Source organism: Oxyura jamaicensis, chromosome 5 (genome assembly GCF_011077185.1).
Source record: "Oxyura jamaicensis isolate SHBP4307 breed ruddy duck chromosome 5, BPBGC_Ojam_1.0, whole genome shotgun sequence".
NCBI lineage: Eukaryota > Metazoa > Chordata > Aves > Anseriformes > Anatidae > Oxyura > Oxyura jamaicensis.
This window is the reverse complement of record NC_048897.1, coordinates 40,511,452-40,538,537: the sequence shown is the minus strand read 5'-3', so window position 1 is coordinate 40,538,537 and position 27,086 is coordinate 40,511,452. Positions and strand designations below refer to the sequence as shown.

Sequence of the window (27,086 nt, the reverse complement as noted above, 5' to 3'; positions counted from 1 at the left end):
TGGTTTTTAAATGTCAGGCAGGGAACACTCCTCCCTGCACCCCTCCCTATACACAGGGACCACAGCTGGGGCCTATAATTAGAGGCTCACCTGAAATCTGGAGCTTTTTGCATCTTAGAGACGAGCCACCATAAGGCACACAGGGTTTTCTCCAATCCACGTGTTTTCATGGCCACATCAGAGATGCTACAAAATTTCACATGTGCCTTATGCAGCAATACCTCAACTTCCCACTGCCTCTGGTCATCCAGGGTGAGAAGCAGCCTTGTGTGCTGTTTTAAAGGTTCAAGAAGCACTCGCCACTGGCTGCTTCCCCTGGGTTGGGTCATAATTCTCACCTTGTTTCTCTGGAGAGAAAAAAAAAAAAAAAAAAAAAAAAAAGGGGAAAAAAGACCTTTTGTACTTTGTACTGATGGGGAAGAGCTGAGCTTGGGAAATGAATCAGTTGTGAGGCCCCTTGCCAGTAGGGCTGATTACAGGAGTGTGCATGGTGGCTGTTTTCGTTGCGTGCAATACTGTGGCATCTACACGGCATCTGTAATGGGTTACCGAGATGAAGGGTGGCCATACTGTAGATGCACATGCAGAATAGGTCATTTCCACAAAGCACACCTATAAATAGGAGAAAAAAAAAAAAAAAAAAAAAGGAAAATACACTATCCTATGTCCAGTAGGTTATGTCCTCAGCAGGGCATGGTTTGTTCATTCCTGCACTACAGACAGAAAATAAATAAATCATTCTGCCTTGATACAGAATTTACATGCTTCTCACTCATTATGAGAAAGACTTTTGATTCAATAAACTGTTTCCCCTTTGCAAAATAAATCACTTTTTCTCCGGAACAAGGAGGAGCAGGGGGAGGCATTTTCCATGCTTTTTATTGAGTGAGCCATGTGTAGGAAGATCTGAATAATCCTTAAGAAAAAAAAAAAAAAAAAAAAAAGGAAAGAAAGAAAGAAAAAAACAGGACATGAATTTCAGAGCATGTGCTTTTGTGTTATTCAATATGACTGATAGGAAAGGATAAGGTTGAAGTTCAAGGCAAGTATGGAAGTGTAATTTCTCTCTGCACAGTCACAAATAAAATGAGTCTCAGCTCTACAGGATTACATTAATTAAAGACGGATCTTGTGCTTGATGCTAGTTTGATAGAACTAGAGTTTGTAGTGGTTGTATCATGAACATAAGTGGATATCTCTAGTGGCTAGCTAGTATTTTCTTTATACTCATGAGTGTTTACTATGGCACACAAATGCTAACCGGTTTTATCACACAGTCATTATCATATCTTCTTCCCTTTCTCTCTACTACTCAGGTGTTGCTGCTGCAAAATGATTTCATATCAATTAGGAATTCCATTTCCTTCAAGGGGCTACTGAAGGAACAGCCACCTGTAATGCATGCTGTTAAACTTCAGCTGCTCCGTATCTTCACAACAAGATCATTTTTTTAAACTCCATGTCCAGAATTGCAAGCACTATCTGGGTATCTTTTCCTATTAAAAAAAAATTAAAAATCTAGATATAGACACTGTTCCTGGATATGTCTGTGGAAAATTTAGTCCTTCTGTCACACAATATAAGTTGCAAACAAGAATCTTCTAAAGGTGACTTTAAAGATAAAAAGAAAAGTTGAAAATACAACAGATTTTTCATCCTGTGTAAAAATCAAACAATAGCAAACAAGTATTACAAAAGTTTCTGTGTTGCTGTTGAAAGCAAAAGCATTTCATTAAGCACGCTCTAAAGTTGACAGCTTCTTATCTAAGGGATAGGGATAAGAAATTGAACCAAAACAAACAACTTTTATCCTTTTGGGAGGAGATGGAAGCTCAGATTTCTTCATAATTTTGTGGAAGATTTTTCTTGCTCATGTAGATAAAAGAAGCCATTTGAGAACAAGAGTTCCGATCATACCTTCACACCACTTCCTAAGTAACATTAAGGGGATCTGGCATTTGGAAGGTTAATTTTCTTATCAAAACTATACAAAATCCTAATTTTGCAGAGTAGCAATTTGGAAAAAAATCAGCAATGGGAAAATGTTGGTTATGCAGCACTAGACATTCAGTACTCAGGGGATCAATTATAAAAACACTCATTCAGCTATTTCTATTCAAATGAACACCTGAAGAGGAGGTCTCAATGGTTTTAAAAGTGTGTGGATATTACTGGATAAATGTTAGTCCAATAAAAGAGATCATCATCTGCTATTTGTGTGCATTTAAGTTGACACTAAAAAGATCTTTGTGGAATATTGCTGCTTCTTTTTCTCTTTGTGTGTGTGCATCTTTTATCTCATATTCCCTTAACACTTTGTGAACTGAAGAAAATAGACCAAATGAGCTGTTCTTTAAGATTAAAGGGGCAGCATTTAGTTGAACACACCTGAATGTGGAAGGAGTCTATTTTCTTCACACTTATGAATATGTAATGATGTGCTTGGAGGCACAGTCACGAACCCCTAATAAGAATTCACGAGTCTGTGTTTGAAAACAGACATTTGCATTTGCCCTCCGGTCACAGTACATGGGTCATTCTTATTCAAAAATTTATTTGCTTTATTTTTCTCTTCCCCCTCCCCTCCCTTCCTACCTCAAAATATTTTCTCATTTCTAGGTTTTGTTTTGAGAAAAATTAAAAAAGGATGGATAAATCCCTCCAGAAGAGTCAGGAATCAATTAGAGTGAGCTTATCCTGAGACATATACATTAATTTCTGCAAGTGAAAAACTCCATTGTCTGATTTGAGGAAAGACTATTTTTCAGTCTCATGGATTGTTTTTACCAGAAGCATTTGACAGGACTTGAGAAGAAACAAAAGAAAACAAATCTACATAGGTGCATAGCGTAACATTTTAAAGAGTGAAAATTGGGACTGGAGAAATAGAAATAAAGGAATCTAGATCAGGGATATACTTCATAAAATTGCATAAATATTTAGGAAATGCTACCACCAAGAGAAAAAACACAAAGCATCAAAAATATTAATGTAGTGAGCTAATCAGAGTCACATATGAGACCAGCAGCTTTGAAGGCATAGTATCCAGGTGGGGAAGAACGGGCTGTGAAGATTGGTACTTAATGAGAATATTGCCTTTCCCTTAAAATTTCTTCTATGAAAGAGCTGTTGAGGAGCTACTCCAAAATACACTCCAATTCATTTTCTTTCTTTACCTGCTAAACAGTGTGTTGTAGTTTCAAATGAGGCACAGGGGAAATTTTGTGTAAGATTTTTAAAATCCCATTTTTCAGTTCCTTCTCATCCTCTCATCTTTGAAAGGAAGAAAAAGGAAAAAAAGAAAAGGGGGGAGAGGGAGAGGGAGAGAACATAAACTGGCAGCACTTTACTCAGCTGAATAACTACCATGGAAAAATCAGGCCTGTTTGCCTAAGTAAAAGCCAGAGAGTATTTAAAAACAACAACCAATCAACCAAAACCAAAAACAAAATAAACAACAACAACAAAAAAGCCAAGCAAAGTCATTTACAGAAAATGGAATGGAATTACTGGGCTATTGCAAATCACTGTAAACAATTTCAGATACTCTCAAATCCCCATGTTAATGCCTATACTTTCTACAGCTGTATTAAAGATTGCATCACCACTTTGCTAAGGGTCAGTGCAAGTTAAATACCATCCCAAAGCAAAGGAGGATTTCAAAACATTCAGAGGAAAAGTTGCAAGCCTAATCTGTAGAGGTGTTTGAGTTTATTGTAAAGGTGCTGAGCTAATTCTTGACGGGGCAAATGCATGCAGAGATACACACCTAAAATACACGTGCACCTTCAGTACAGATATAAGCACATGCATGCACACAGATGCACACACGTAGGTTGAATTGATTATAGTTTACTACACATTTCCTGGATTTTACATTACTATCAGAAGTGTGACTTTCGTAGGAAATAAGAGTCTATTGTGACAGCAGTAGTCAGAAAGAAACCATTATTTTAGATCTAACAGTGACACCTGCAGTCGAGCCCCGCACACTAACATTCAAACATCTCATTTAGAAAAATACATCCATATTTTTGAATCGTGTTGTTCCAGCCATACATATCTCCTGCTTAATTATCCTTGTGTACCTAAAATTTGCCTCTCCCATTGGCAGCACAATCAGCTTCCACACCAGCACGAATCAGCTTTTCTTCATATAAAGCAAACAGCCTGCCATAAAGTATATAAATAGCCCAGAAAAGCTTCCTTAAGCTGCTTGGTGGGAGTCTAGCTGCCCATGCATATACATACACGCAGATCTCTCCTCCACAAACAGGCATTTCAGAAGAACCACCTGCGTGTCTGAAAGGCTCATCTCCACGTTTCAAAGATTTAATCACTTTTCCCTTAATTGCAATATAAAGTGTTACATTTGGTATGAATAAGGACTAGATAACCCGACAATCTTGATGACTCCCCTTCGTTCTCACTGCTCCCTCCTTGTTTTTGGTTACCAGCTGGTGAGTGTCAGTAACATGGTCACTGTTCCCCTTCTCTCCCAGACGGTCCAGGAATTATTTTGTTCCCCTCCCCCCTTTTTTTTTCACTAAAAAAAAAAAAAGTGTTGTGTTTTGATTATTGCTCTGAGAGCTACTTTGAGAGGCCTGACTCTCCAGCTAAAATAATATCTGAAAATCTATATTTTAGTTTTTGCTTTTTTTTTTTTTTTCTCACAACTTCCTGTTTGTTCAGCTAAAAGACAAGCTCCTCTCTTTCTTTTTCAAAAGCAGAAAATGTAACTAAAAGGTAAATCTGTTACTTCATTGTAATATATTCTTTTCTTTTTTGTTTTTTCTTTTAATCATCTATTAATTTGACCTACTTCTACCACAACATATTCTAACTGAGATCAGTACCCATATTTCACCCAACCCCAATATGAATTTGGATTTACTTTATGGCTCTTGGAGATACTTCTTCTGTCAGGTAAACATCTAGAACCTTGTGTATAAATTTGTCCTAATGAACAAAAAGATTTCTTTATAACTTTTGTCAATATTCTGCTGATTGCTAGTTGAGTAGCAGATGTGGTATGCTTAATGGTGCATATACAAGAAGCATTCCCTAATCCCTAAATGAACTTCTTATCTCTAAATATACACAGGATAAGCTATCTAAACTCAATTTAGCAACTATGCTATTAAATCTACCAGAACCAAACAGCAAAAGAATATTTTTAAAGCCAAGCACCTGTTAAAAAAAAAAAAAAAAAAAAAAAAAAAAAAAAAAGAATCCCGCCAAAACCGCCAAAGCACTGCTCACCCTAGATCAAACTTAATCAGATAGAGCCCTACCTCAGTTAATGTCTGTTATCGATGCATCGTGAACCCCCCACCTTCCTCTCACAAGCCCGTACATGGTTTGAAACTCCTCTGGTTGTGTCAGTGCCACGGGCTGTCAGTCAAGTCGCTGCAGAAAAGTGAGTTGTCACCAGATCGGCCTTTTTAACTGCATGCAAATGCAGATGGATCCATCACCGGGTTTAAGAGACGCGCACAGAAAAGAAGGTAGTGTCACCTGCCGGTTGGATTACAGAACTGGGAAGGCCAGCATGTGGCACCAAGGTTCCTGCTGCACCACCGAGCCCCTTTGTGACCCTGGGGCGTAGCCCCCAGCGCCCCGGGGAGCTGCCCGTACGAAGGCAGAGCGCTCTTGCTTTGCTTCACGGCCAGGCTCTGCTGAGGCCTGGCCTGAGCCTGGCCCCTCGTGTCCCTGGCCTGCATGGAGAAGGCAGGTGACAGGCAGGGGCAAACCGAAAAGTGCCCATTTCATCTCTCAGCTGACTCTGGCACAGCCTCCCTGTGGGAGACGCTGCCAGCCCACAGACCCCTGGCCTGGAGCAGCCCCTCAGGGGTGCCCATAGAGCCACATATAGGTCAAGACAGCCCTGAGCCTGCAGGTCCCACAGCGGGGCCTGGGCAGCACAGCCAAGGCAGTGCAGCCCTGAGTTCCCTACATAAACGACCTCTTCCAGCTCCCTGGGTTTCTCTGTGAGAAAACTGCAGGTCTAACAGACCAAGAGAGAAAATTTCATTCTCTATATTCCTTATTTCACCTATTTTTATTGGCGTTGTAGCAGGGTATTACAGAGCAATGAGAAGCCAGTTTCTTTCTGGAAAATGTCCTAGAACTTGGTGCAAGGAAAAGCTTGTAACGTCTCACAACCACACGCCTCCTGTAACTACTGGGAAATGAGCATTTCCTTCACTGTGTCTTGAATTTAATCAATAACAGACCAAAAAAAAAAAAAAAAGTGGACACCTAGGCCCCATGACGAAGGCCTGCTGATGTTACCAGACTGGTAGGTGCCAGCTGTGCTGGGTAACTCCACCATAGGCCTGAGGGTTCTCTTCTGCTGTCCCCATACCCCCACGTCCCCTTTTTGTCCTCTCCTCAGCACAAAGATGACCACCCAGCACTAGTGGTGTTATTCTGTGAACCCCTCATATCCACATTTTTCAACCTGTATGATCGAAAAACTGTACTAAAGAACATTTAGCTTTGCGGAGATTGATCTAAAGTGCACCAAAATCCCAATAAAAATTATTGATAGCCTTTTCCAAAACAGTTTCATGTAGAAGACAATCCCAGCTCAAAGCAAGAAGAGGGCTACCGTCTGGGACCAGAGAATGGAAAGTTGCTGCAGAGATACATTTTTAAGATGCATTTTGTGGCATCTGCCTGTGTTTTCCTCAGCTTGTGTTCGTGTTATTGTCTTATCACCTTGGGAAAAGTGTTACAAAATCACCACATTTAAAAAAAAAAAAAAAAAAAAAAGGAAAAATATAATTTTAAAAGAAAAGGCTATGCATATGCAAAGTTGATTCAAATGCTTTCAGATTGCACCATAGAAAAGCTGTGGCCTAGTTTTTGAAATACATATTTCACTTTATTTTGCACACAGCTGGGTTTATATTGGCACTCACACTAATATGCAAAATGCAGTATCTTGTATTCATGAATGACTCTTTATAAAATGCCAGGAGGGCACCTGCTTTCTTTTCTTTAAGTCTATATCATGACAAAGAAGAAGCCTGTATTAATGGCCAACTTCCAGCTCTGACCACAGCCTGGAGGGATTTATGCCAGCTGTACACAGGTTTGGAAGTAAACAACATGCCCCGGTCAAAAGGAGTTTCTTACACTCCACGGAAAGAGACTGCTAATGAGATGCAACACGCTGAAGGAGGGAGCGCACGTCAGTGCAGGCTGTGAATGGAGCTGTTACAAAGGAAGAGATGTGCGCTCAGATGCACTGCACACATTCTGGTCCAGTCCACAGGATGAGACCTAATCCCGTATATTACACGCCTCACACAGTCCACGTAGCGTTGCTGCAGACACAACCAGCAAAGCTTCTTCGAGGCCTGGTGGTTCTCAGAGTTTGGCTTACTGGGGCTGTCAGGGTGCTGGGCACACTAATTAAAGACACCCAGGCACCTCACAAGGGGTGGGAATTCTTCTGAAAGTTGCAGCGTATCTCAGTGGTTTGGACAGGAGGCAGGCTACTGAAGCCACCCCCATCTTAAGAAGTTGCTTTGTCTAACACTCAAATCTGACAGGAACTGCGTGCATTGAAATTCATAACGTGATGCTCATAACGTGATGCAAAACTTATCTCTGTTTCAGGATTTTCCCCTACAAATTACAATAACATGCATGAGACATCTTTATAAAGATTTTTTGTTCATGTAGGGTTGACTAAACATGTAGATCTAACTATAAAAATTCTAAATGAGATACAGACAATGAACATTAGATATATTTCACAGACATTTGTGCAGATACTTAGAACTTCAAACAGGAATTTTTAAAATTAGACTGATAAATATACTCATGTTTGCATGGTAGGAAAAAACAACAACAACAAAGAACTCTTCAACTAAGAACTGGAGTTGATTAAAAAAAAAAAAAAATTGTATTACAATCTTCTTGCATGCAACTGGTTCAACTTTTCTCTACTCTGTAAGATGGTTCCTGCAACATGCTTTCTGGTTCTGATTTGGATTAATTCTTTTTCCCAACTAAAGAAGGGCACCAGAATCTCAGGGTGCGCTTCTGAGGTAAATAAGGTAGTGTAAGGTCAAATCAGACAGAATTCGATCAGGATATTATTGAGCTGATGTGTTTGTTTTGTTTTGTTTTGTTTTTTAATCATTACTGTGCTGCGTTTCATGTTCCATTTGAATGCCAGACTGGAAGCACCTGCATTTAATGGGGTATCAATCTACATATTTTGCCAAACGTAAAAAGAAAGTGAAAAACAATAGACAAAATATAGATATGATAGAACAATCATGTGCACAATATTATTTCTTACCTCCTAACCAAACCTTCAAGAAAAAAAACATACGTGAAGGTAGAACTCTATTTGTGATCAGTTCTTAGAAAAAAGTAATCATCTTTCTTCCATTTGCCAACTCCAAATTTAAGCTATGTCCTTCCTACACCAGAAGTAGGCAGAATACAATAGGCAGGAACAATAAGCAAGAGAATCATCAACTGGGAAACAAAATAGTTGCTAAACTGGGCTGTGTTCACACATTTGCCCTCATCACCTATCTCCCCACAGCAGACTACAAAACGCTTGTCACAAAGTGCTTTGTCACTTGCATCGTCAGAACAAGAGGTGCTTATTCCTGGACCACTGCAGTGCATATGAAATAAAACTTTTCCTGCAGAATTTGATTTGTAAATTCTTGGAGATCTCCCTCTTAATTGTTGAATTACTGAGCGACCTTGGGCAAGACAACTACTTTGGATCTTCGTTTACCCATCCAAAATGCAACTACCGTGTGCGTTTAGCTCACAGAGGCATCAAGAGGCTTAATTAATGTTTGCAAAAAGCTTTGAGGTCATCAGATGAAAGGTTCTCATGCAAGTCCAAAATATTACAAAGTCGATGAGGAAAAAATGGATGGGTGCCAGGAGAGTCAGTTGGACAAACGGCTTCTCCTATCAGCATTGTCCATATTTCAGTTCCTAGTTTATCAGTGGAAATATACCCGGCTGTTTAAATAAGGTCTCATACATATTCCACTGAGTACAGAACCAGTCACCACAGTCGATAGATCTGAAAACAGTTAAGGAGGTTTAGAAAAAATGATTGGAAAGATGTATATTATTATGCTTGGAGTTCAACACACACACAAAAAGTCCTTCCTCCAGAGTGCTTCAATATACTACAGAAAAATTCCCAGTGGCAGTTAGCAGCATATACATAGGGTTTGAGTTAACATTTTTATATACTGTAATTTTTTGATCAATGGGCACTGGGAAGCATCTTCCTTTGACTGTTTTATGAGGAAGAGCTTGAATTTAATATCTGCAAGCACATAACCAGTGCCTAAATAAATAAGAAACTCTCCTCTCCCTAGAGATCTTAGTGCTGTAGCATCTAGGTCACTACTATTAACCTCTTCACTAAGGAATTAGGAATAACTCCAAATCCCCAGTAAACTCTATTCCTTGGCTGATGGGATGCCCGTCGGAAGACACTGTTCTCATTATTTTCCTCACAGCCTGGTGATGAGCTTCCAGACAGGACCAAGCCAGCTGAAGATGGATTTGCTTGACACTACGTCATATCCCCTGCCTGTTCCAGGAAGTCCAGCTCACGCTTTGGTTTTTGAGCCTGTCTCTCAGAGACAAGAGTTTTAAGTGCGCTTATGCAGGAAGGGCAAGTGCTGAACCCATTGATCCTGTCCAACAAAAATACAGCTAAAGCAGAAGACATGAGGCCAAGCCTTAAAAACTTTGAGGAGCCTTTCAGAGAGACATGCTTAGGTAAAAGCTGTGGATAGGAATCAAAGCATTACTGGTGAGCAATCAGCATAGCAGACATTAACGTAACATTCTCCCACTTAAGTTTAGTTTTTGCTGCCTCGGTTCACTCCTTCAGGTAGAAGAAAGTAGGAAGAGTTATTTTAAAACAACAGGATTGGAATTAAACTAGAAAAAAATTGAAAGGTATTGAGAAGATTTTAGTGCAATTGGGATCACCATAGGACATATTCTGTTCCCTGGTATAGGAGCACAGACACTTGTTTTTGTATGAAGTAAGTCAATCTAGAAGTAGTTGTCAAAATCATAGTTACAGGGTCCATGTTATTTCCGTCTTTATTCCGTCGTGTTGCATAGGCTGACTCTCAAAAGGTGATACATTTGAGATTCCACAATTTGCTTAGACTATCTTCTATAAACCAAGTTAGCACGGGAGGAACAAAGCACTCTTCTGCTACATTGTAAAATGAAAATGCTTTTTTAAAAAAATCTAGAATTCTCATACTACTTGAAAAAGGATTTTATGTCAAGACAAAATTAGTAGGTTATTTTTTCCATTTACTATGTAAGTAAATTGAACTTCAAAAGTATATTTTCATTAAGAATTAAGCCCCTTGAACCTTACTGTTGTGAAGAACCCAAATGCAAACCACGAACAGCCTCACTCATGCACCAGTGTCTTCCCCAGTTTTATGACAAGCTTCCATATGAAAATAACTGGAGATTGGAAAACTAGAAAAAATTTGAAATAAACAAAAAAGAAGCCAGTCTTCCAAAGACAACTTAATCGCATCTCCTATTTTTATTTTTAAACAAGGTGTGATAGACCACAAATCTGTAACATAGTTTGCAGTGCCAGAAGCTCAAAATTTCTTTTCAGATATGCTATACTTAATATGCTACACCAAAAAAGATGCACTGCACCAATGTGTCAGTGAACTACAAAGTTTGTGGACCATATATAAGCAAATAGAAATAGGAAGACAGGATTAAATAGCTGATAGTCAGAACAGGAAATCGGTTTACATCTTCTGGGATCTTTTTCACAGGGGGAGAACTACCACATGCTTGTCTGCATGTTTATATAAATATATATATATTAAAATAAGACTAAATATTTCCAAAGAATGACTTTTAGACTTAATTCTAAATTAAGATAGACTTACTTCTAGACTTTATTAAGATAGACTTATTTCTAAATTAAGAAAGCATCAAATTGCCCAATGCTGTTGTTTTCCTTCACTGTAAGACTGTTCTAACAGCACGTATAGGTACTCTCCTCTTTCATATGATGCCCTTAGAACTAATTTACAGCTGGATATATAGATGATATATCTGATACAAAACCAAGATTGGAAAACTAGCAGATGAGTTTCAAGTGGCGTGTGACTCATGCTTACAGTACAATCCAGTGGAATAATGTTAAAGTGTTTTCTATATGAGAATTCCAAGACATTCTCAAACTCTCCAATGTTAACAACCAGTATTTGTGAAATGTCTGATAATCACTAATCTCATTTCGTACACAAGGAGGTTGAAGCAAAGCGTCAATAGCCCAGTCAAGGTCACGTATGCACAAGCAAGTCAAGATTAGAATTCAGGCCTGACCTTGCTGTGAGCCAGCCATTCTAACAAACTGCTCCGTATCACGGTGACAAGTTAAAGCGGGGTTTGTTCGCTTACACATTACATATCTTTTCCTTATATACGCACATTAAAGCAACTTTGAAATAATATGACTATGATCCCTTTAACTTCAAAGGGGAGTAAAACGTAAGAACAAGAAACTTCCTACAGCACCAAAATAACTTGTTACAGCTGAAGAGAGGCCGAAGCCTTGCATTGCTGGTGGAATGCACAAGCAGGGATAACACTCCCACAATTGTTCAAAAATGTTTTTATTTTCATTAAGGCTAGTGATGCTGGATTCAGTTGTACACAAGTGTTCCTGCTGAAAGTAAAAATAAAAATGAATAATTTGAAGTAATCTAAAAATTTAGCATACCAGAACATCAAATAGTAATAAAATGTAAAGTTATCCCTATTACAAACAAAACTAGAAGCCTACTTTTATAATGGATGTTCTTAACATCTTTGCAAAACTAATGGGCCGGAAAGGAAAAGCAACTCTTTTTGGTGACATCCATGAATTTTTAAAAATACAGCCTACAGTAAACCAAATGTAAACGTATTCTTCATGCTAAAAAAAGAAAAAAAAAAAAGTCCTAATGGTACTAGATCAAACTTGCTGTTTTGACTTTATCTGCAAAGACAGAACATCTGGTGTGCTTCTGGCTAGACAGGTCCTATTCAGAGCAGCACTACTGAGACTACGAATCAATTCTTACAGCTTCAAAGCAAACCAATGCAAGAGTTAGCTTATATCCCTACATAAAAAAAAAAAAAAAAAGGTTACATGACATAGTTGAGATTCTCCAGAATTAAACCTGCATTTTCATAAAACAAAATTTGTGATTTTACTAAAAAAGAACAAAAAGAAGTCTGTCAAGACCCAAAATATAAAACTTAAGAAATTCCTTGTATTTATATCAACTACTGGATGCATGTTAGACAATTCAACATTTGGTTATTCCCAGCAGTTACTATAAAATACAGTTTTATATCTAGGTAAGTCGAGAATTACAGAAAAGCCCCCCCCCCCCCCCCCTTTTTTTTTTTAACTGACAACATATATAAAGAATTTGTAGATTAATTGGTAAACCACTACATATTTCAATCCAGTTAAAAAAAAATACAATTCAATAACAGGATGTCCCGAGGGAATAGCTCTGCAAAAATTTATCCACAGCATAGTTTACCCACAGAAAATGATCTACCACCACTTAAAATGTCATCAGATGGAAATGATTAATCTTTCTCTTGTAAATACATTCAAAAGTAAAACAAATAAGTGGGCTATTGAAACTGATTTTTAAGTCATTGCTCTTGTTCAGAGTTGTAAGAATCTTTCTCACTACCTAGAGACTACATAGCATGAGGGGAAAAAATACTCCTAGATGAGAAATTAAATTTAGTGGTCAGAGTGATCATTAGTGTAGAGAAAATCCACACACTGTTCTAGATGAAGTAAAGAAACAGTAGGAACAATCAGTAATAACTCTAATATCCTGCATGAGCAGATGGCCCAAACTATCAAGTGTTTTGTTAATCTTACTGTTTCTTACATTGTGATGGATAAAAATTATACATGATAAACTGTCACCGAGACAATGAATGCTTCCATCCATCATTCTGGTCTTCTCTTATTCCAGCCATGTGACTGAGTTGAATCAAGTTTATGACATCTTGGCAGGGAGATTCCTACAGAAGCTAATATCTAGATCAAGTACATGAATAATGCATTTATTCACCATTAAAAAAAAAAGGGGGGGGGGGGTTTGAAGAACAAGGGATCTCTCTTTCACATCATTGAACCAGTCCACAATGAAACATTTCAAAAGCCCTACTAACAGATCATTCACAAAAATTTCAACTTATCTGCATTATCCTTTATACCACTGTTGAAGCTGCATTTGTTCTCAATGCCATAGTTTAAAAAAAAATTGTCTGAAGATCCTAAATAAAGAAATCTTACTTTAAGAGCGCAAGCTGAAATCTAATAGAAATTCTTCGTATAAGCTGCAGACTGCAGACTCCTCTCGCCACGCACTGAACAGTCTTGGCACAGCGTCCAGGCATGGCCAGCTCTCTGCTGGGGGCAACGTTCTTGGCTGTGAAGGCAGAGCATGCCCTCTGTCACTCATGGCGAGCAGTCCTGTCCAACTGTCTCTTTTCGACAACTTTATCATCAATCTCTTTATTAACAGCTCCACTGCAGACTGAGAACGCAAACAAGGACAATGCGCATGCCAGATTTCTGGAAGGCACACAGCACCAGACACCACGCAGGGCAAGGTTTCAGTAAATCTGAAGCAGAAGCTGCAGCTCAAAACTCTCACATGCCGTTTCAAGAAGCATCATGCTTATTGTATTCACTTTAAAATAATTAAAAAAAATACATACACACACAAGTTTCTCTATTAGGTAAGGTAGGAAGAGTGGAAAAAGAATATTTCTGAAACATCAAGCTCCCCCCTCCCAGTCCTATTTTACACCATTTGAAATGTTTTATCAATGAAGGGTACGTGACCAAACATTCCATTCAACTTTAATTTTATCCGCTTCAGGTTAGTATATTATCATTAAGGGAAGCAAACATCACAGAAATAATCTTAGATGAACTGAAAGTTCAAATGCAAGTGTAGATTTTTAAGCATGTAAAACATCTACGTAAATAACCTTATTTAAGAAGTTTGCTTTAGAAAAGATGAACATAAAATGCACTCCTAAAGACATGCTAGCTTGCAAGTAAGACAGACGAGGCATTTGAACTCATAAGCTGTCCGGTATCTGCGTGGGCCATAGTTATTATTGGGCAGTTTAAATGCATTGGCTATTTTCTCACGTTAAATAAATAAATGCAGCTTTATTTAGCCAAGTTGGAGTTTTTATAACCATGCATCAATAGTAATTTTCCTCTTTATCCTTTCCTGTTACTTGCCTGCACTCAAGTTCTTATTTAAAGACAGAAATTGACCTCAAAACCAAGCCTGATAATATCTGCATACACTATTAAGTATTTTTCTTTGTTGTTGGTTGTTTTTTTTCCCCTCCTTCAGCTATTAGGAACCTGTTAAATTTGACTTTTCTGAACTCAGTACCATTACAGCTGGCGAGGTAAAAATTGAATAAAGAATGCAGGACAGTCACATTAACAGTTTAATTAAAGATTCCACTACAATACAGAAGTCATAGCTGAGGTCATTAAAAAAAGACATACTGAATAAAAAAATCAACCAGTTACTAAGCTTAGGATAAAAACCACTACTGCTAAATATAGCATTCCAGAATAGAGTTAGAACAATAGAAATATGCCAAATCTTTCTTAAAAAAAAATCATTAGAGCTTAAATATCAAAAAAAACAGATGGGACATGCAGCAATGGTTCATTCTATTATCTTTTTCATAATAAAATGTGCCCTCTGAAGTTTGATATCAAAGTTTGCATTCTTTTGGTGATTGTAGTAGCAGATGTTTGATGTTTGTAGATATTTCAAATTATTAGTTTGAACTTTGTAGACGTATCAAACTGCATATGCCTCTACCAACAAATGCAAGATGCTTTATTTCTATTAAACAGATCCTTAATTCCACTAAGATGTTTCAAGTAAAGTAAAAAATGGTTTATTACTGATGTTTTTCCAAACATTGGAATCTTTAAAAATTGAATTTATCGAGTATATAACTAATGTGCTGTGCACAGAAGTTCATGAAGGTACTGTCAAGACCTGCACATTTTTAAGTGACAGTTTTGTCCTGCAACAATGATGCCAGGGATCTAGCCGCTTGACTAGTGTCTGTAAAGTTACATAAGGCACCCAGGATCACTTTAACATGTGAATTTTCTTTCATAAGAACACATGCAACTTTCAAAAACAATGAAAATAAACATCCTCTGCCTCCCGTTTACCACTGGATGTTTTTCCAGCATTTAGGCATAGATTGTGGCTTCAGTAATATCTAGCATACTCTTGCAATACTCTTATTTTCCACTATTCTAGAAGCTGAGAAACTCAGTTTTAACTTTTTTTTTTGATTAAAATTGGTTCTCTAAGGAGGGAGAACCTCTATGTTTACCAAGACATGGTAACCATCAGTTGATACGCACCACTACTCAGTTACTACCCACACGTACTACCAGTATCAAAAATTCGCCTTCAAAAAAAAGAAAAACAATACACCAAGACACTACCTACAGCAACGGAAGCACAATTTCAGCTGATACTCATCAGTTCAGAAATCTGATTCAAATCAGCATGTCTAAAGCCATCTGTTAGAATCACGGCTTATTAATGTTAATTATTTTGGCTACCACAGTAATTTTCAATGTCTTGTTTGGAGATCTTCATGAGTTCATGTACTTACTCCACCTCGTGTGTAGGTTCATGACAGGTAACTCAGAACAAACTTACAGAAGCCAATTGCCAGTACCCCGAGAAGCACTGAACAGCAATCTGTACATCTACTTTCCGATTTTTATTGGTTGGAAAAAATAGAAGAGGAATTAAAGCCATAAATAACATCAGCTGTGATGAAAGGGAGAAAGGATGGGCAAGATATAAAGATGATGAATCTGTTTGAAACAAGACAAGCAATTGCATGCTGTGAAAAATATATACAACACAAAGGTCTATTGTTTTAGGCAGGGTAATTATAATATGAAGACCGTAATCATCAGTGGTTTTAGCAGTTAAAGAAATTTTAGTCAAAAGGGGGCTACTTAAAGTTACTCACATCAAGCATTTGGAGGATTGGGCTCATGCTGATACAAAGATCAATCAAGTGATGCACAGTTATTTGTAATTTTTTACTTTTATTTCAAGGCAAGCTTAACTGACAAGAAGAGAAATAGTGCCATCTGCTGACATAACAAGTAGTCACTTGCAAGAAAAGCAAGTGTAAGATACCAAGACTGTTGAAGTTTTTAAAAATCAGTTCAAAATCCTAAGGAAAATAAGTACAGCTCAAGATTGTATGCACATTTCTTCTCGTATTAGCAGGTTAAGATGAAGTCCTAATCAGAAAGTAAGGAAGGAATGCTCTTAAAGTGTTTTGGCAATAAACTCTGCTCCTCCAACCTCCAGCCCACTGCACAATCCACCTGTCCCTTTCACCAGCTAAAATTCAACATCCTTCTAAGTGTTATTTCCTGCATCTAACATCACACTTATTTACAAAATATTGATTTATGGACCTACTTTTCTAGGCCATCCTCTATTTTGTATTAGCAGAAAAGAGCCAAGTATAAATTCAGAGCAAAACCAGTTCTGTACATTCAGAAAAGTCAGGCAACAATGGGATTGTGCTGTTTTTTATTGTGTTTTCAATGGAGAAATACATCATCTGTTTACAAAATAGCTCTTGAAAAATACAAGGAGTACAGATACTATAAAACAAAGCAAACTCCAGTCATGAGACACTACGTACATCATGCGAAAGCAACAGTCTGATCTCCAGGTTATGAAAACTAGAATTAAAAAGTCACTATACAGAAAGGTTCCAAGTTTCCAGCTTGGCAAAACTTGGGTGCAGTTACATGAAACGTTTAATAAAATGAAAAAGACTTTCTGATGTGTAAACAAAATGACAAGACTAAATTTGTGCCTGGCAATTTCGATCTAAACTCCATAGCTACACAAAATACACAGACACCTTGTACACTTCAACTGTTAATATAACCTTCTTTTTGGGGTGGACAACAGCAGGCTGCACAGGGCAAGGAAAAGAGAAGTATTGTATACTAGACATCTTAGACAAATGGCAAAAAAAACCCTTCAGTTACTGCACAGCCTAAGTAAAAGATAAGCTACACTCTGACTTTGGAGAATTAATTTAGAAGGATAAGGGGAAGAGTGTAAGTAATTTAATTTTAACATGAAAGATGCACGTGTAAATAGGATGAGCACAATGAGAGAAGGGAGTTCATAAAACATGCTAATCAAAGTATGGGAAATATGATTTGACATCCCACGTATTTCAGACTAAGAAATAGTAACATGAAGTTTGTTATCTACATCTGGTATTACTGCTGATATCCCTCATGTTCCTCAAATACTGTTGTTCTTTGCCATGAGAGATTCAGTTCATTTAAAAGAATAAGTAGTTACTTAATCTTTTTGATAGGACTACAGAACAAAAAATAGGAGTAAGAGAGCTTACTAGATGTCAAGTGCTTACTAGAAATATGATTTTTAAAAATTCAATGTTGTTCAATATGTAAAACTATTTTTGATGAGCCGTCTAAAAATAAAAAGGTTAAAATCCTCTGGGAAAAAACGTTTTGCTTTTATTTAAAATTTGAACCTTTTTAATGCATACAGACCTTTTATGGAGTGTACAAAAATCATCTTATATTTAGTGATTCAAAGGCCATCAAGACAGGTGTTATATTTCACAGGCACACATTTACTTAAACACTTTAGTGATGGGACAAACTTCTGAATTTGTGCCTACAGGCCACAAGGTATTGTGATTATGTAAGGGGGGGGAAAAAAAACAATGTTAGGGTCTGGCTTGTTTTTGTTTTGTATAACTATTGTCCTATATGGTACATACAAGCTGCAATAAAACCCCCAACACTAAATGCAAAAGCTTTTCCCGAGAAATACAATAAAGGGTTCAAAAAGGAAATAAAGAGTTTGATTAGCTCAAAGGAAAGTTTATTTGCTGTTTGACTGATGATCTGTATGCACCTTAAAACAATCCTATAAATAAAAGTAGACCACATCTTAATCATGTCCCACCAATACTGAAAACTTCCCAATGACTTCCTCAATGTATGTCTTATTACTTCAAGATCGGACATTCCTCTTTAAAGGCTTACTGCTGCTTGATGGCAGTTGAACTAGTTATACTATACACTTTGTTTTCAATGTACAGTATATCATAGAACATCACCCAATTTGCAGATTACTACTACTGAAGAGATTCTTCAATAAAACCTAAGTGTATCAGCTGAAGATCTAAAATTAGTCATACTCCAATAAAAAAAGTACATAAAAGTGCATTCAAGGGATTCTTATGCCAGTTTTATCTCAATTTTGAAACAATGCATCAAACAAATTCAATCAGAATGTCAAATATGGCTACAAATAGTGTTCATGTTTTTAAAGGCAGTAATCCTTTGAAATATTTAATGCAACTGTTGCTAACACATTAATAGTACTCCTGGCTTCACATACTAACCTGGACTTCCAATCAAGTGGTGATTTTAGCCCAGAAAGGGAAGTGCACAAAATATACCTAAATCCATTTCCGATCATGTTCTAGTCTTGCACCCTCTGTTCTCCTTTTTTTCTAGCATTAGAAGACAACAGGTTGAGTTGGCAGATATTGTTTATGGACCCCTGAGGTTGTTTTTACCGGTTCAATCTCAATTTTATTGAATTCTTGATAACAGGAATAGGATTTGCAGGGAGAGCAGGGATATCTGAAAGGTCTGTACTGGGTGTTTTCTGAAATGAAAAGAAAAGAAGTTTGGTTGTATTTTAACTTTGTAAATATTCAAAGGAAAATACTGTAGAAAATGGCACTAACTTTCAAAACAAAATAAATCTTTAAAAGAGTAATTCAGAATGCACCAAAATAAGAATAACTATAAGCTATAAATACAGAAGCAGGATATTTCCTTTGCCAACACAGCCATTTTTTTTTTTTTAAAAAAATGCAATTTTCTTTCATAGTGTACATTTCCTTTTTCCAGAACTGCAAGAAATTGGGAAGTGCTGCAGATAAACTTGAGCCTACTAAAAACCTTTATTATAATGAAAACATAACATCCACACAGTAAAAGTACTTAACCAATGACATGTACTTCAGATAGTATATGTTTAATATTTAAAGATTGCTTTGAGTAATTAAGTGTTAAGCCCCACCCCTTTACAGATGAATGATGAAAAGCTACTCCCTACACAAAACATCTTTCTAAAAATGTACCTATTTAAAAATTCTTAATAGCCACACTTCTAACTTTTCATAACAAATTAGATTAACAAAGAAAAGGTATGATGAACTCTAAAACTGCTGTATGACAGGGTTAAGAATTTCACACTGAAAAAATAATCTGAACACTTTTGTCTCACTTAAAAGAATTAAATCCTGTTTGACAAATAAAGGAAAGCACAGAAAAGGAATACAATACTTAATACAATTCATTAATTTCTCATAGGATTAGGAAGCCTCTATTTTCGTGTGTTTTTTTTGTTAGGTTTGTTTTTAAGTATTTATCCTCCACTCCTGCATACTGACGTCACAATAATCCAGTTATTATGCATTACTTCCCATGATTTATCAGAAAGTGTTTTATGTTATAGATGTTCAAAACTAGTATTAAGTAAATTTTACACATGGGAAAAATTGCATTAAAATGACCGCTCTTAATTGTTTAATTAAGGAATTAGCTGAGTACACACTGACTGAGATGACAGCAAAGCACAATGCAACAAAGATTCAGAGCAAAATAGCTTTGATATCCCACCTTCCCCACCCACCCCATTGCACCCTGGAGCCTACTGTCTAGTTCATGCTGACCTACATTGTTTTCATCTCCTGCAACATGAGCAGTGCTCTAAAAGCCAATGAAAATACTGTAAAAGTGACAGAAGAGGCCCACTATACTTTTGTAGTTTCCAGATAACCTTTGCTACAGTATTAACTACTCAATTTGTAAAAGCTGCAAAACTTTATGTAATATTCATTCCTCAACAATACACAAAATAAATGCACTACACGATCTTTACAGAAATTAATCTCCCTGAAGTACTTTAAAGTGCCCACATCGCATCCACAGTTTCCGTTAAACAATTTTGGTAGCTTTATCCAGTACTGCTCATGTAGTTCAAAAAGCCTAATAATAAATACAATGAGTACTATTGCAATACATATCCATTTCCAATCAATATATTTACTACACATCATTTAATGGGTAAAGCATGCATATAATGCTTTGTGATAGTGAACTTTTAATCAGTAGGACAACAACAGAAGCTTAAAAATGCCAGTAAACACATGTTCTGTAGAAGTGATTACAATATTAGGGACGTTTAGGGAAGTAAGTTTAAGAGAATGCCACAGAATGCTCCTAACACCTACAGTGAACTACAGTGAATCAACACAGCTGGCTAATAAGGTTAGAACTGCTCTCTCTCCCCCTTCAAAACTAATATCAGGATCTGAAGTTAACATCTCAGACAATTCTCAGCCTCTACCAGGATATCTGAGCAGCAGCTATTTAGAGCATTTGTTTCCTTGCTAGGAAGGATTATTCTGTGATGTGCAAAGCACAAATGAATAAACTGAGCCCCTTACTTTGAAGGCACAATTCAGAAGAGCGAATCCAGCTTCGGTCAGTTTGTATGGCAAGCCATACATGATTAGCTACAATGCACATTCAATAAGATCAATGACCATCTAAAACACAAAAATTGTGACAGTAACAACAAGCAAATTTCCAAACAATTGGTTTATATTAAAAAATTATACATTGTTTTTAACATCTGGACTCATTTTAACTTCTATATTTTCAGCACTGATTAGCAATAGAAACAGATGCATAGGTTTTAAAACCAGTACCTGAGGAGCTTGTAAAGTTGTCTGAAGAGTTTCTGTTTGGGAATTAACATTCACTTCTGTCTCGAGTTGCTCCTAAATAAAAAAAAATAAAAAGAAGCATCAGTTACACCCTTTGTACTCCTAACGCTACATACACAGAACTTAATTAACCAGAATGCCTTAAGCTGTAGATATACACAACATAAGGAAAAAAAGCAAGTATCAGTGCTTGCTACATTGATATCCAAGCTTTTATTATAATACAAAATCACCACACTGAAGGATGTTTTGCCCACTAGGAACTCAGTATCAACACAAGATGCATCACTTCTCATTTGTTGCTTGTTTAACCACCTATGCCTTTTATGCCGAATCTTACAGGAAAACATTACATGTCATTCAACCCATTAAATTTGTAGTATCAAAGACAACCATGTGAAACATCACTGTATTTCTTGCAAATTCAACTGCTTTTCCACTCCTTTGAATTAAGTAAACTCCTTCAGTGCCTTGGAACTAAGATTATGTCACTGAACTATGTTCATAAACAGCTGAAGATCAGGAGAAACCACCTCTTGTTTCAAGAACTGAACATCAACTTTATCACTCAGTAATTTTGGAACAGCAACTCCCCACACATACTGAGCAGTACAGACCAAATAGGTGCCAAGTTATCCTAAGTCCCTACACAAAATATCATCTTCCTGTCCTTGCTTCTAGTTTTCAACTAGAACGATTATGGACACTAAAAATTTTTGGCAGGGAGAAGATTTGCAAATAAATACTCTGGTTTTAGATTTACATGGCTTGCATTTGTTACTGTGCAAACTGACAAGGAGTTTAAGGCTAAATTCACTGTTCTGCCAGAATAGTTTTCCTGCTACTTTAGTGGGTTGGATCTACTTTCTGGATAACCAGATGAATGTCAGACAGTTTCAGGTAAAAAGGGGGTCTGGATGGCTAGAACAGGACAGTAGGGCGCTCTCCTTTTAATGAAGTCAACCTGTTAAAAATGTACCATATAACAACCACACATGGTTTTTCTCCATTAAATGCATGTTTGTGTTAATTAAGAAGTTAATTCGTCCCCATCCTACCATGCATGTTCAAGGACGTAAGATTTAGAAGAGACTACAATAACAGCTAACAGGATTACCTATATCTTTTATAATGATCTGTATCCAAAGAATCTATTTTGGACATTAGGATTAAATTCTTACATGCATTTCTGCCTTAACCTGTCTTGGGTTCAAAGAGATTTCAAGGTGACTACATATGATTTCTCACTGAAGCGCAGTGAAACTGAACCAAAGCAGTTAAGCAATACAAAATATTTTATTTTTGTGGCATATTTTCCACAGTATTCCAAAAGTAACAAGACATGCTCAATAAAACCAGTATAAGCTTCTATATAATGATAAAATCATTCAGGTTGGAAAAGACCTCTAAGATCATCTGGACCAACCTTGAACCTAGCACTGAAGTCCACCACTAAACCATGCTACTAAGTTTCTACACATTTCTTGAAGATCTCCAGGGATAGTGAGACTCAACCACTTCGCTGGGCAGCCCATTCTAATGCCTCACAACTCCTTCAGTAAAGAGATTTCTCCTAATATGCAACCTAAACCTCCCCTGGCACAACTTGAGGCCATTTTCCTTTGTCTTTCCCTTGTTGGTGCTTGGGAGAAGATCCCAAGCATAAGGTCTTCCCTTAGTCTCCTTTTCTCCAGGTGAAACACCCCCAGCTCCCTCAGCCATTCCGTGTAAGACTAGTTCTCTAGACCTTTTACCAGCTTCATAGACCTTCTTTGGACACTTTCCAGCGCCTCAACGTCCTTCCTGTAGTGAGGAGCCCAAAACTGAACACAGTACTTGAGGTGCAGCCTCATCAGAGCTGAGTCCAGAGGGACAATCACTTCCTCAGTCCTGCTGGCCACACTGTTCCCGATAGAAACAGGATGCTGTTGGCCTTCTCGGCCACCTGAACATACTGGCTCGCATTCAGCCACCTATCGACCAACACCCCCAGGCCTTTCCTGATGGGCAGCTTTCCAGCCACTCTCCCCCCAGCCTGCAGCACTGCATGGGGTTGGTGTGCCCCAAGTACAGGACCTGGCACTAGGCCTTTCTGAACCTCATACAGTTGGCCCATCAGTCCAACCTGCTGAGATCCCTCTGTAGAGTCTCCTACCCTTGAGCAGATCAACACTCCTGCCCAAGTTGGTGTATAAACTTACAGGGAATGCAGACGATCCCCTTATCCAAATAACTGATAACGATATTGAAGAGAACTGGCGATTACTGAACCCTAGGGGACACTGCTAGTGACCGGCCTCCAACTGAATTTAATTCCATTCAAGACTCTTTGGACCTGGCCAAGGACACCAGGTTTGTGAAGCAGAACCTGCCTTGGATAAACCCATGCTGACTGGGCCTGATCACCTGGTTATCCTGTAAATGCTGAATAAGGCTAAGAACATACCATTACCCTTTTCACTTACCAGTAAGCAAAAATATTGTCTACTAAATTACAACATACTGGAGAGGCATGGCTGGTTCTCTGGAAGTCCCCAAAGGCTTTGATATAACTGCATTCAATAATTTCGATGTTGGAGAAGACTTTATATATTACCATTTCATTTTTTTTTCCCAAAACTAAGAAGTGAACAGGTTAGCACCTGGCTTCAGAACTCTCAGCCCAAAGTGCAAAAATCCCAATGGAATGCATAGGACATGTTATTTAACTGAGTAACGTACATAGTAATGAATACTTTTTTTTTTTTTTTTTTTTTTTTTGCTGTGCTATGGTGTGAATGACCAAAGAAAACATTATCTTTTGTAACCAAGGACTTGGGCTCAGGTTAGCCTGATGGCAAGTAACATACTGCAATACATTAACATACACTTTGAAAAGGAACATATAATTTTGATGTCTTTAGTGGAGAGTCTATACTTTATCTACAAACACTATCAGTCATTCCTGATAAATAGGGGAAAAACCCAGTAATTTTCACAAGGAGTACAAATTAATATAGACAAAGTTATATGGTCTGGCCATACATACCTTAGTTTCCATTTTTTCATGCTCATTCATATCTATACAGCTAGAATCTTCACTTATTTCATCCTGCTGAAATGTAAGCAAACATAGAAACTATTAAAAAAACATAGAAACATAAGTAAAAAAAATCAGCAAGAAAATAAGAGGTCAAAGGGTTTTCAGACAGAATTAATTACAGCAATTAACATGTTACACTCAAAAAATGCTTTTAGGATAAGAGTTTAGCATATATTTGTGCTAATGCAGCAAATGTGTCACATTAAGAGTATCAGCATAATAAAAACAACACTAACACCTAAGCAAGCTGAATACATAAAGAAGCTATGCAATCTAATAGGAAACGCACACACTATTAAACAAAATATTTGAAACCCGAAATATGAGAATCAGCACTCTGCAGCAAAATGAATATTCAAAATTTTGGACACTGCTATGTTATAATCTTAAAATCTCAAATACCTCTTCAATTTTTATTTTCTTGGGAGAATCTTCTTTATGAGGAGAAGATGTCCTTTTCACTGCTGTGACAGGGCTAGGTGTTTTTGTTGAAACATTTCCTGAAGTTCTGGGTGATGGATTTATTGGATGTGCTGAGGAAACAACTCTAGAGATGGTAGGCTTTGGTGGTGGAGAAATGGCTGGTTGTGTGGCAGTTTGAGGAATGCTTTCACTTGAAGTACCTATGGGTAAATAATTTTAATAGCTTCAGCAAGATTATGTTTGACAAACATTTCAGTTCAATCACTGATGTTTCGGGTCACTATTCAAAACCACTTATCAAGTAGGCTTCAAGGAAGTGGTACAATTAATAGTAAAAGTATCCCATTTAGAACAGCACAATTTAATTTCAATTTCATTCTGAAGAAGAATTCATGTGCCAGACACAGGATAGCCATGTCAGTGACACTCTGCTAGGTCTATTTAGCCCTGATAAACAGCAGAGTATATGGTAGCCCAAATGAAGCTTTGCTCACTTTTTTTTTTTTTTTTTTTACACAAACCTTAAGGTTATCATTGCTCAGGCTCAGAGCATGCAATTATGGATACAAAGTCATCAGGGAGCACAAGAAACATCTGACATTCTCTAGACCCTTTTGAAAAATGCTCCATATGACAAAGCTATACCCCATCAATTGACGCCTACCTGAAACCAGCAAGTGCACATAGGATGTTTTTCTCAACCCCAGGATGAGAAAAAAAAAGTTACACTGCAATTTTTTTTCCACTACCCCCTATCATGTGATTGCTTTTCATTAATCAAAATGCAAGAACAAACAACTTTTGCTTCCAAATCCAAAAACAGTCATGCCACTTAAGCTACATTTCACAGAATCAAAGAATTTTCTAGGTTGGAAGAGACCTCAAGATCATCAAGTCCAACCTCTGACCTAACACTAACAGTCCCCACTAAACCATATCCCTAAGCTCTACATCTAAACGTCTTTTAAAGACCTCCAGGGATGGTGACTCCACCACTTCCCTGGGCAGCCCGTTCCAGTGTCTAACAACCCTTTCGGTAAAGAAGTTCTTAGTGCTCATGAACTCATTTACACATATTGATGCACCTGGGACATGATAAGAAAACTGAAAAGAACAAGACATTCAGTCTAAGACTGAAGTAGGAGAGAATTCATCTTGAAAGGCTAACTGGTCCGTCCCCTTCTGCATTTATTTCTGACTTGTGCCATGTGTACAGCTAAACTTCCAGCAAGTCAGCTACTTTGTTAGGCAAATGTTTTCACCAGATGCCTTTGTAAAAATAAACACAAAAATTGCTCTTGCAGATTTAGGTAAGGGATATTTTTTCCTCATTAGACTAACTGACCTGTACACATCCTCTGTATTAGTTAAATGGAAAACTTAATTGTTAGTGTGAATGGCAAACCGATCTGTAAGAATAAACAAGTATTGCTATATAAAATCTTCCACCGTTTTGTGAGTCTTAAAAATATTAGTTATAAAATATCTGTATATCAAGGAAAACATGTTACAGCATATTACAAAAAAAAAATCAACAGAAACAACATACTATGCCATTTGCCTTACCCCCTGAGCTTTCACTGGAATTTGTTTGTGGCACAGTGACTTCAGAAACCTGTATGTTGGTCACAGATGCTGCCGTTACAGCTGGCGCAGGACTGCTTCTGCTAAAAGAGAAAAAAGACAAAACACTGAACACGAGTAAAGCAGGCCTATGGTGACATCCACTTTTCACAATATGCGTGTGGCCACTAACAACAGCTGACAAGATTTTATGCACATTACAGAGCACAACACAAAACTATGTCACAGTATGAAGACAGAAACAAGCATTGTCAACCTAGCATCAAACTTAAGCAATGGAAACTATTTCAGATATTTAATCGGGATCACTTCCAAGACAACTTTTTAATCCAGTAAGAAGTTGCATTAAAACCAAAAAGGCTAAAATTAAGGCAATGTCTGACCAGATGAGATACAGGGAGAAATATTACAATTATTTTCCCCAAAGGATGGAACAAGAACTATGTAGAAGGACTGGAATAGAAAGCCTGTTTTCAATCTACACACTCAGTTATGACTATAATATGGACATCCTGAGCAAAGCCCTAGGATTACACATAATTTTTATTTCTTTTTCATGCAATAGGGTAGCAATATGTGTTTAAAAACCAACACGGGGCAAGTTTTACTTCAAATATGATTCCTATATCGTGCTTGGAAATAGCATAGACTTGCTCTAATAGCGTGGTCAATGGCATCAAGTATTGAAAATCATTTACCAAGAAAGACCAACTAAAAGAGCATTTGTGAAAAGGAGCAAGTCCACTGAAGTATTTTACCCTTCAAAATGTCCAATAATATACACTTAATATTGCACAACTGCAGGAAATCAATGTTGTTAACTTATGTAGACAAACTTGAGCATTTTCAAAGTCAGAATCCCATTTAGTTGTGCAAATCTAAGTTTAAATAGGGAAAGATTAAAACACAAAATTTTGATTTTAAAAATATTAGCATGCACATTTTGAAAAATACAAGGGTAAATTTTGTTCCTAAGCTTGATTTGCATTAATACTACCAGTATTAG

General features: G+C 37.3%; 1 protein-coding gene across 4 annotated transcripts in view; it reads right to left on the bottom strand.

The window, feature by feature from the left end:
• Nucleotides 1-16,698: 16,698 nt before the first annotated feature.
• PAPOLA (poly(A) polymerase alpha) overlaps nucleotides 16,699-27,086 on the bottom strand; it is a 43,171-nt gene continuing 32,783 nt past the window's right edge. Inside the window, exons 18-22 of one of the 4 annotated variants that reach the window (XM_035328153.1) lie at nucleotides 26,063-26,160; nucleotides 24,476-24,696; nucleotides 24,020-24,082; nucleotides 20,974-21,045; nucleotides 16,699-18,857 (exon numbers count right to left, since the gene is read on the bottom strand). In XM_035328153.1, the coding sequence (XP_035184044.1) occupies nucleotides 18,762-18,857; nucleotides 20,974-21,045; nucleotides 24,020-24,082; nucleotides 24,476-24,696; nucleotides 26,063-26,160 (550 nt within the window). In that variant the 3' untranslated portion in view covers nucleotides 16,699-18,761. Of the gene's footprint in view, nucleotides 18,858-20,973; nucleotides 21,046-24,019; nucleotides 24,086-24,475; nucleotides 24,697-26,062; nucleotides 26,164-27,086 lie in introns of all 4 variants that reach the window. The other 3 variants (XM_035328152.1, XM_035328151.1, XM_035328150.1) reach the window with 3 other exon arrangements.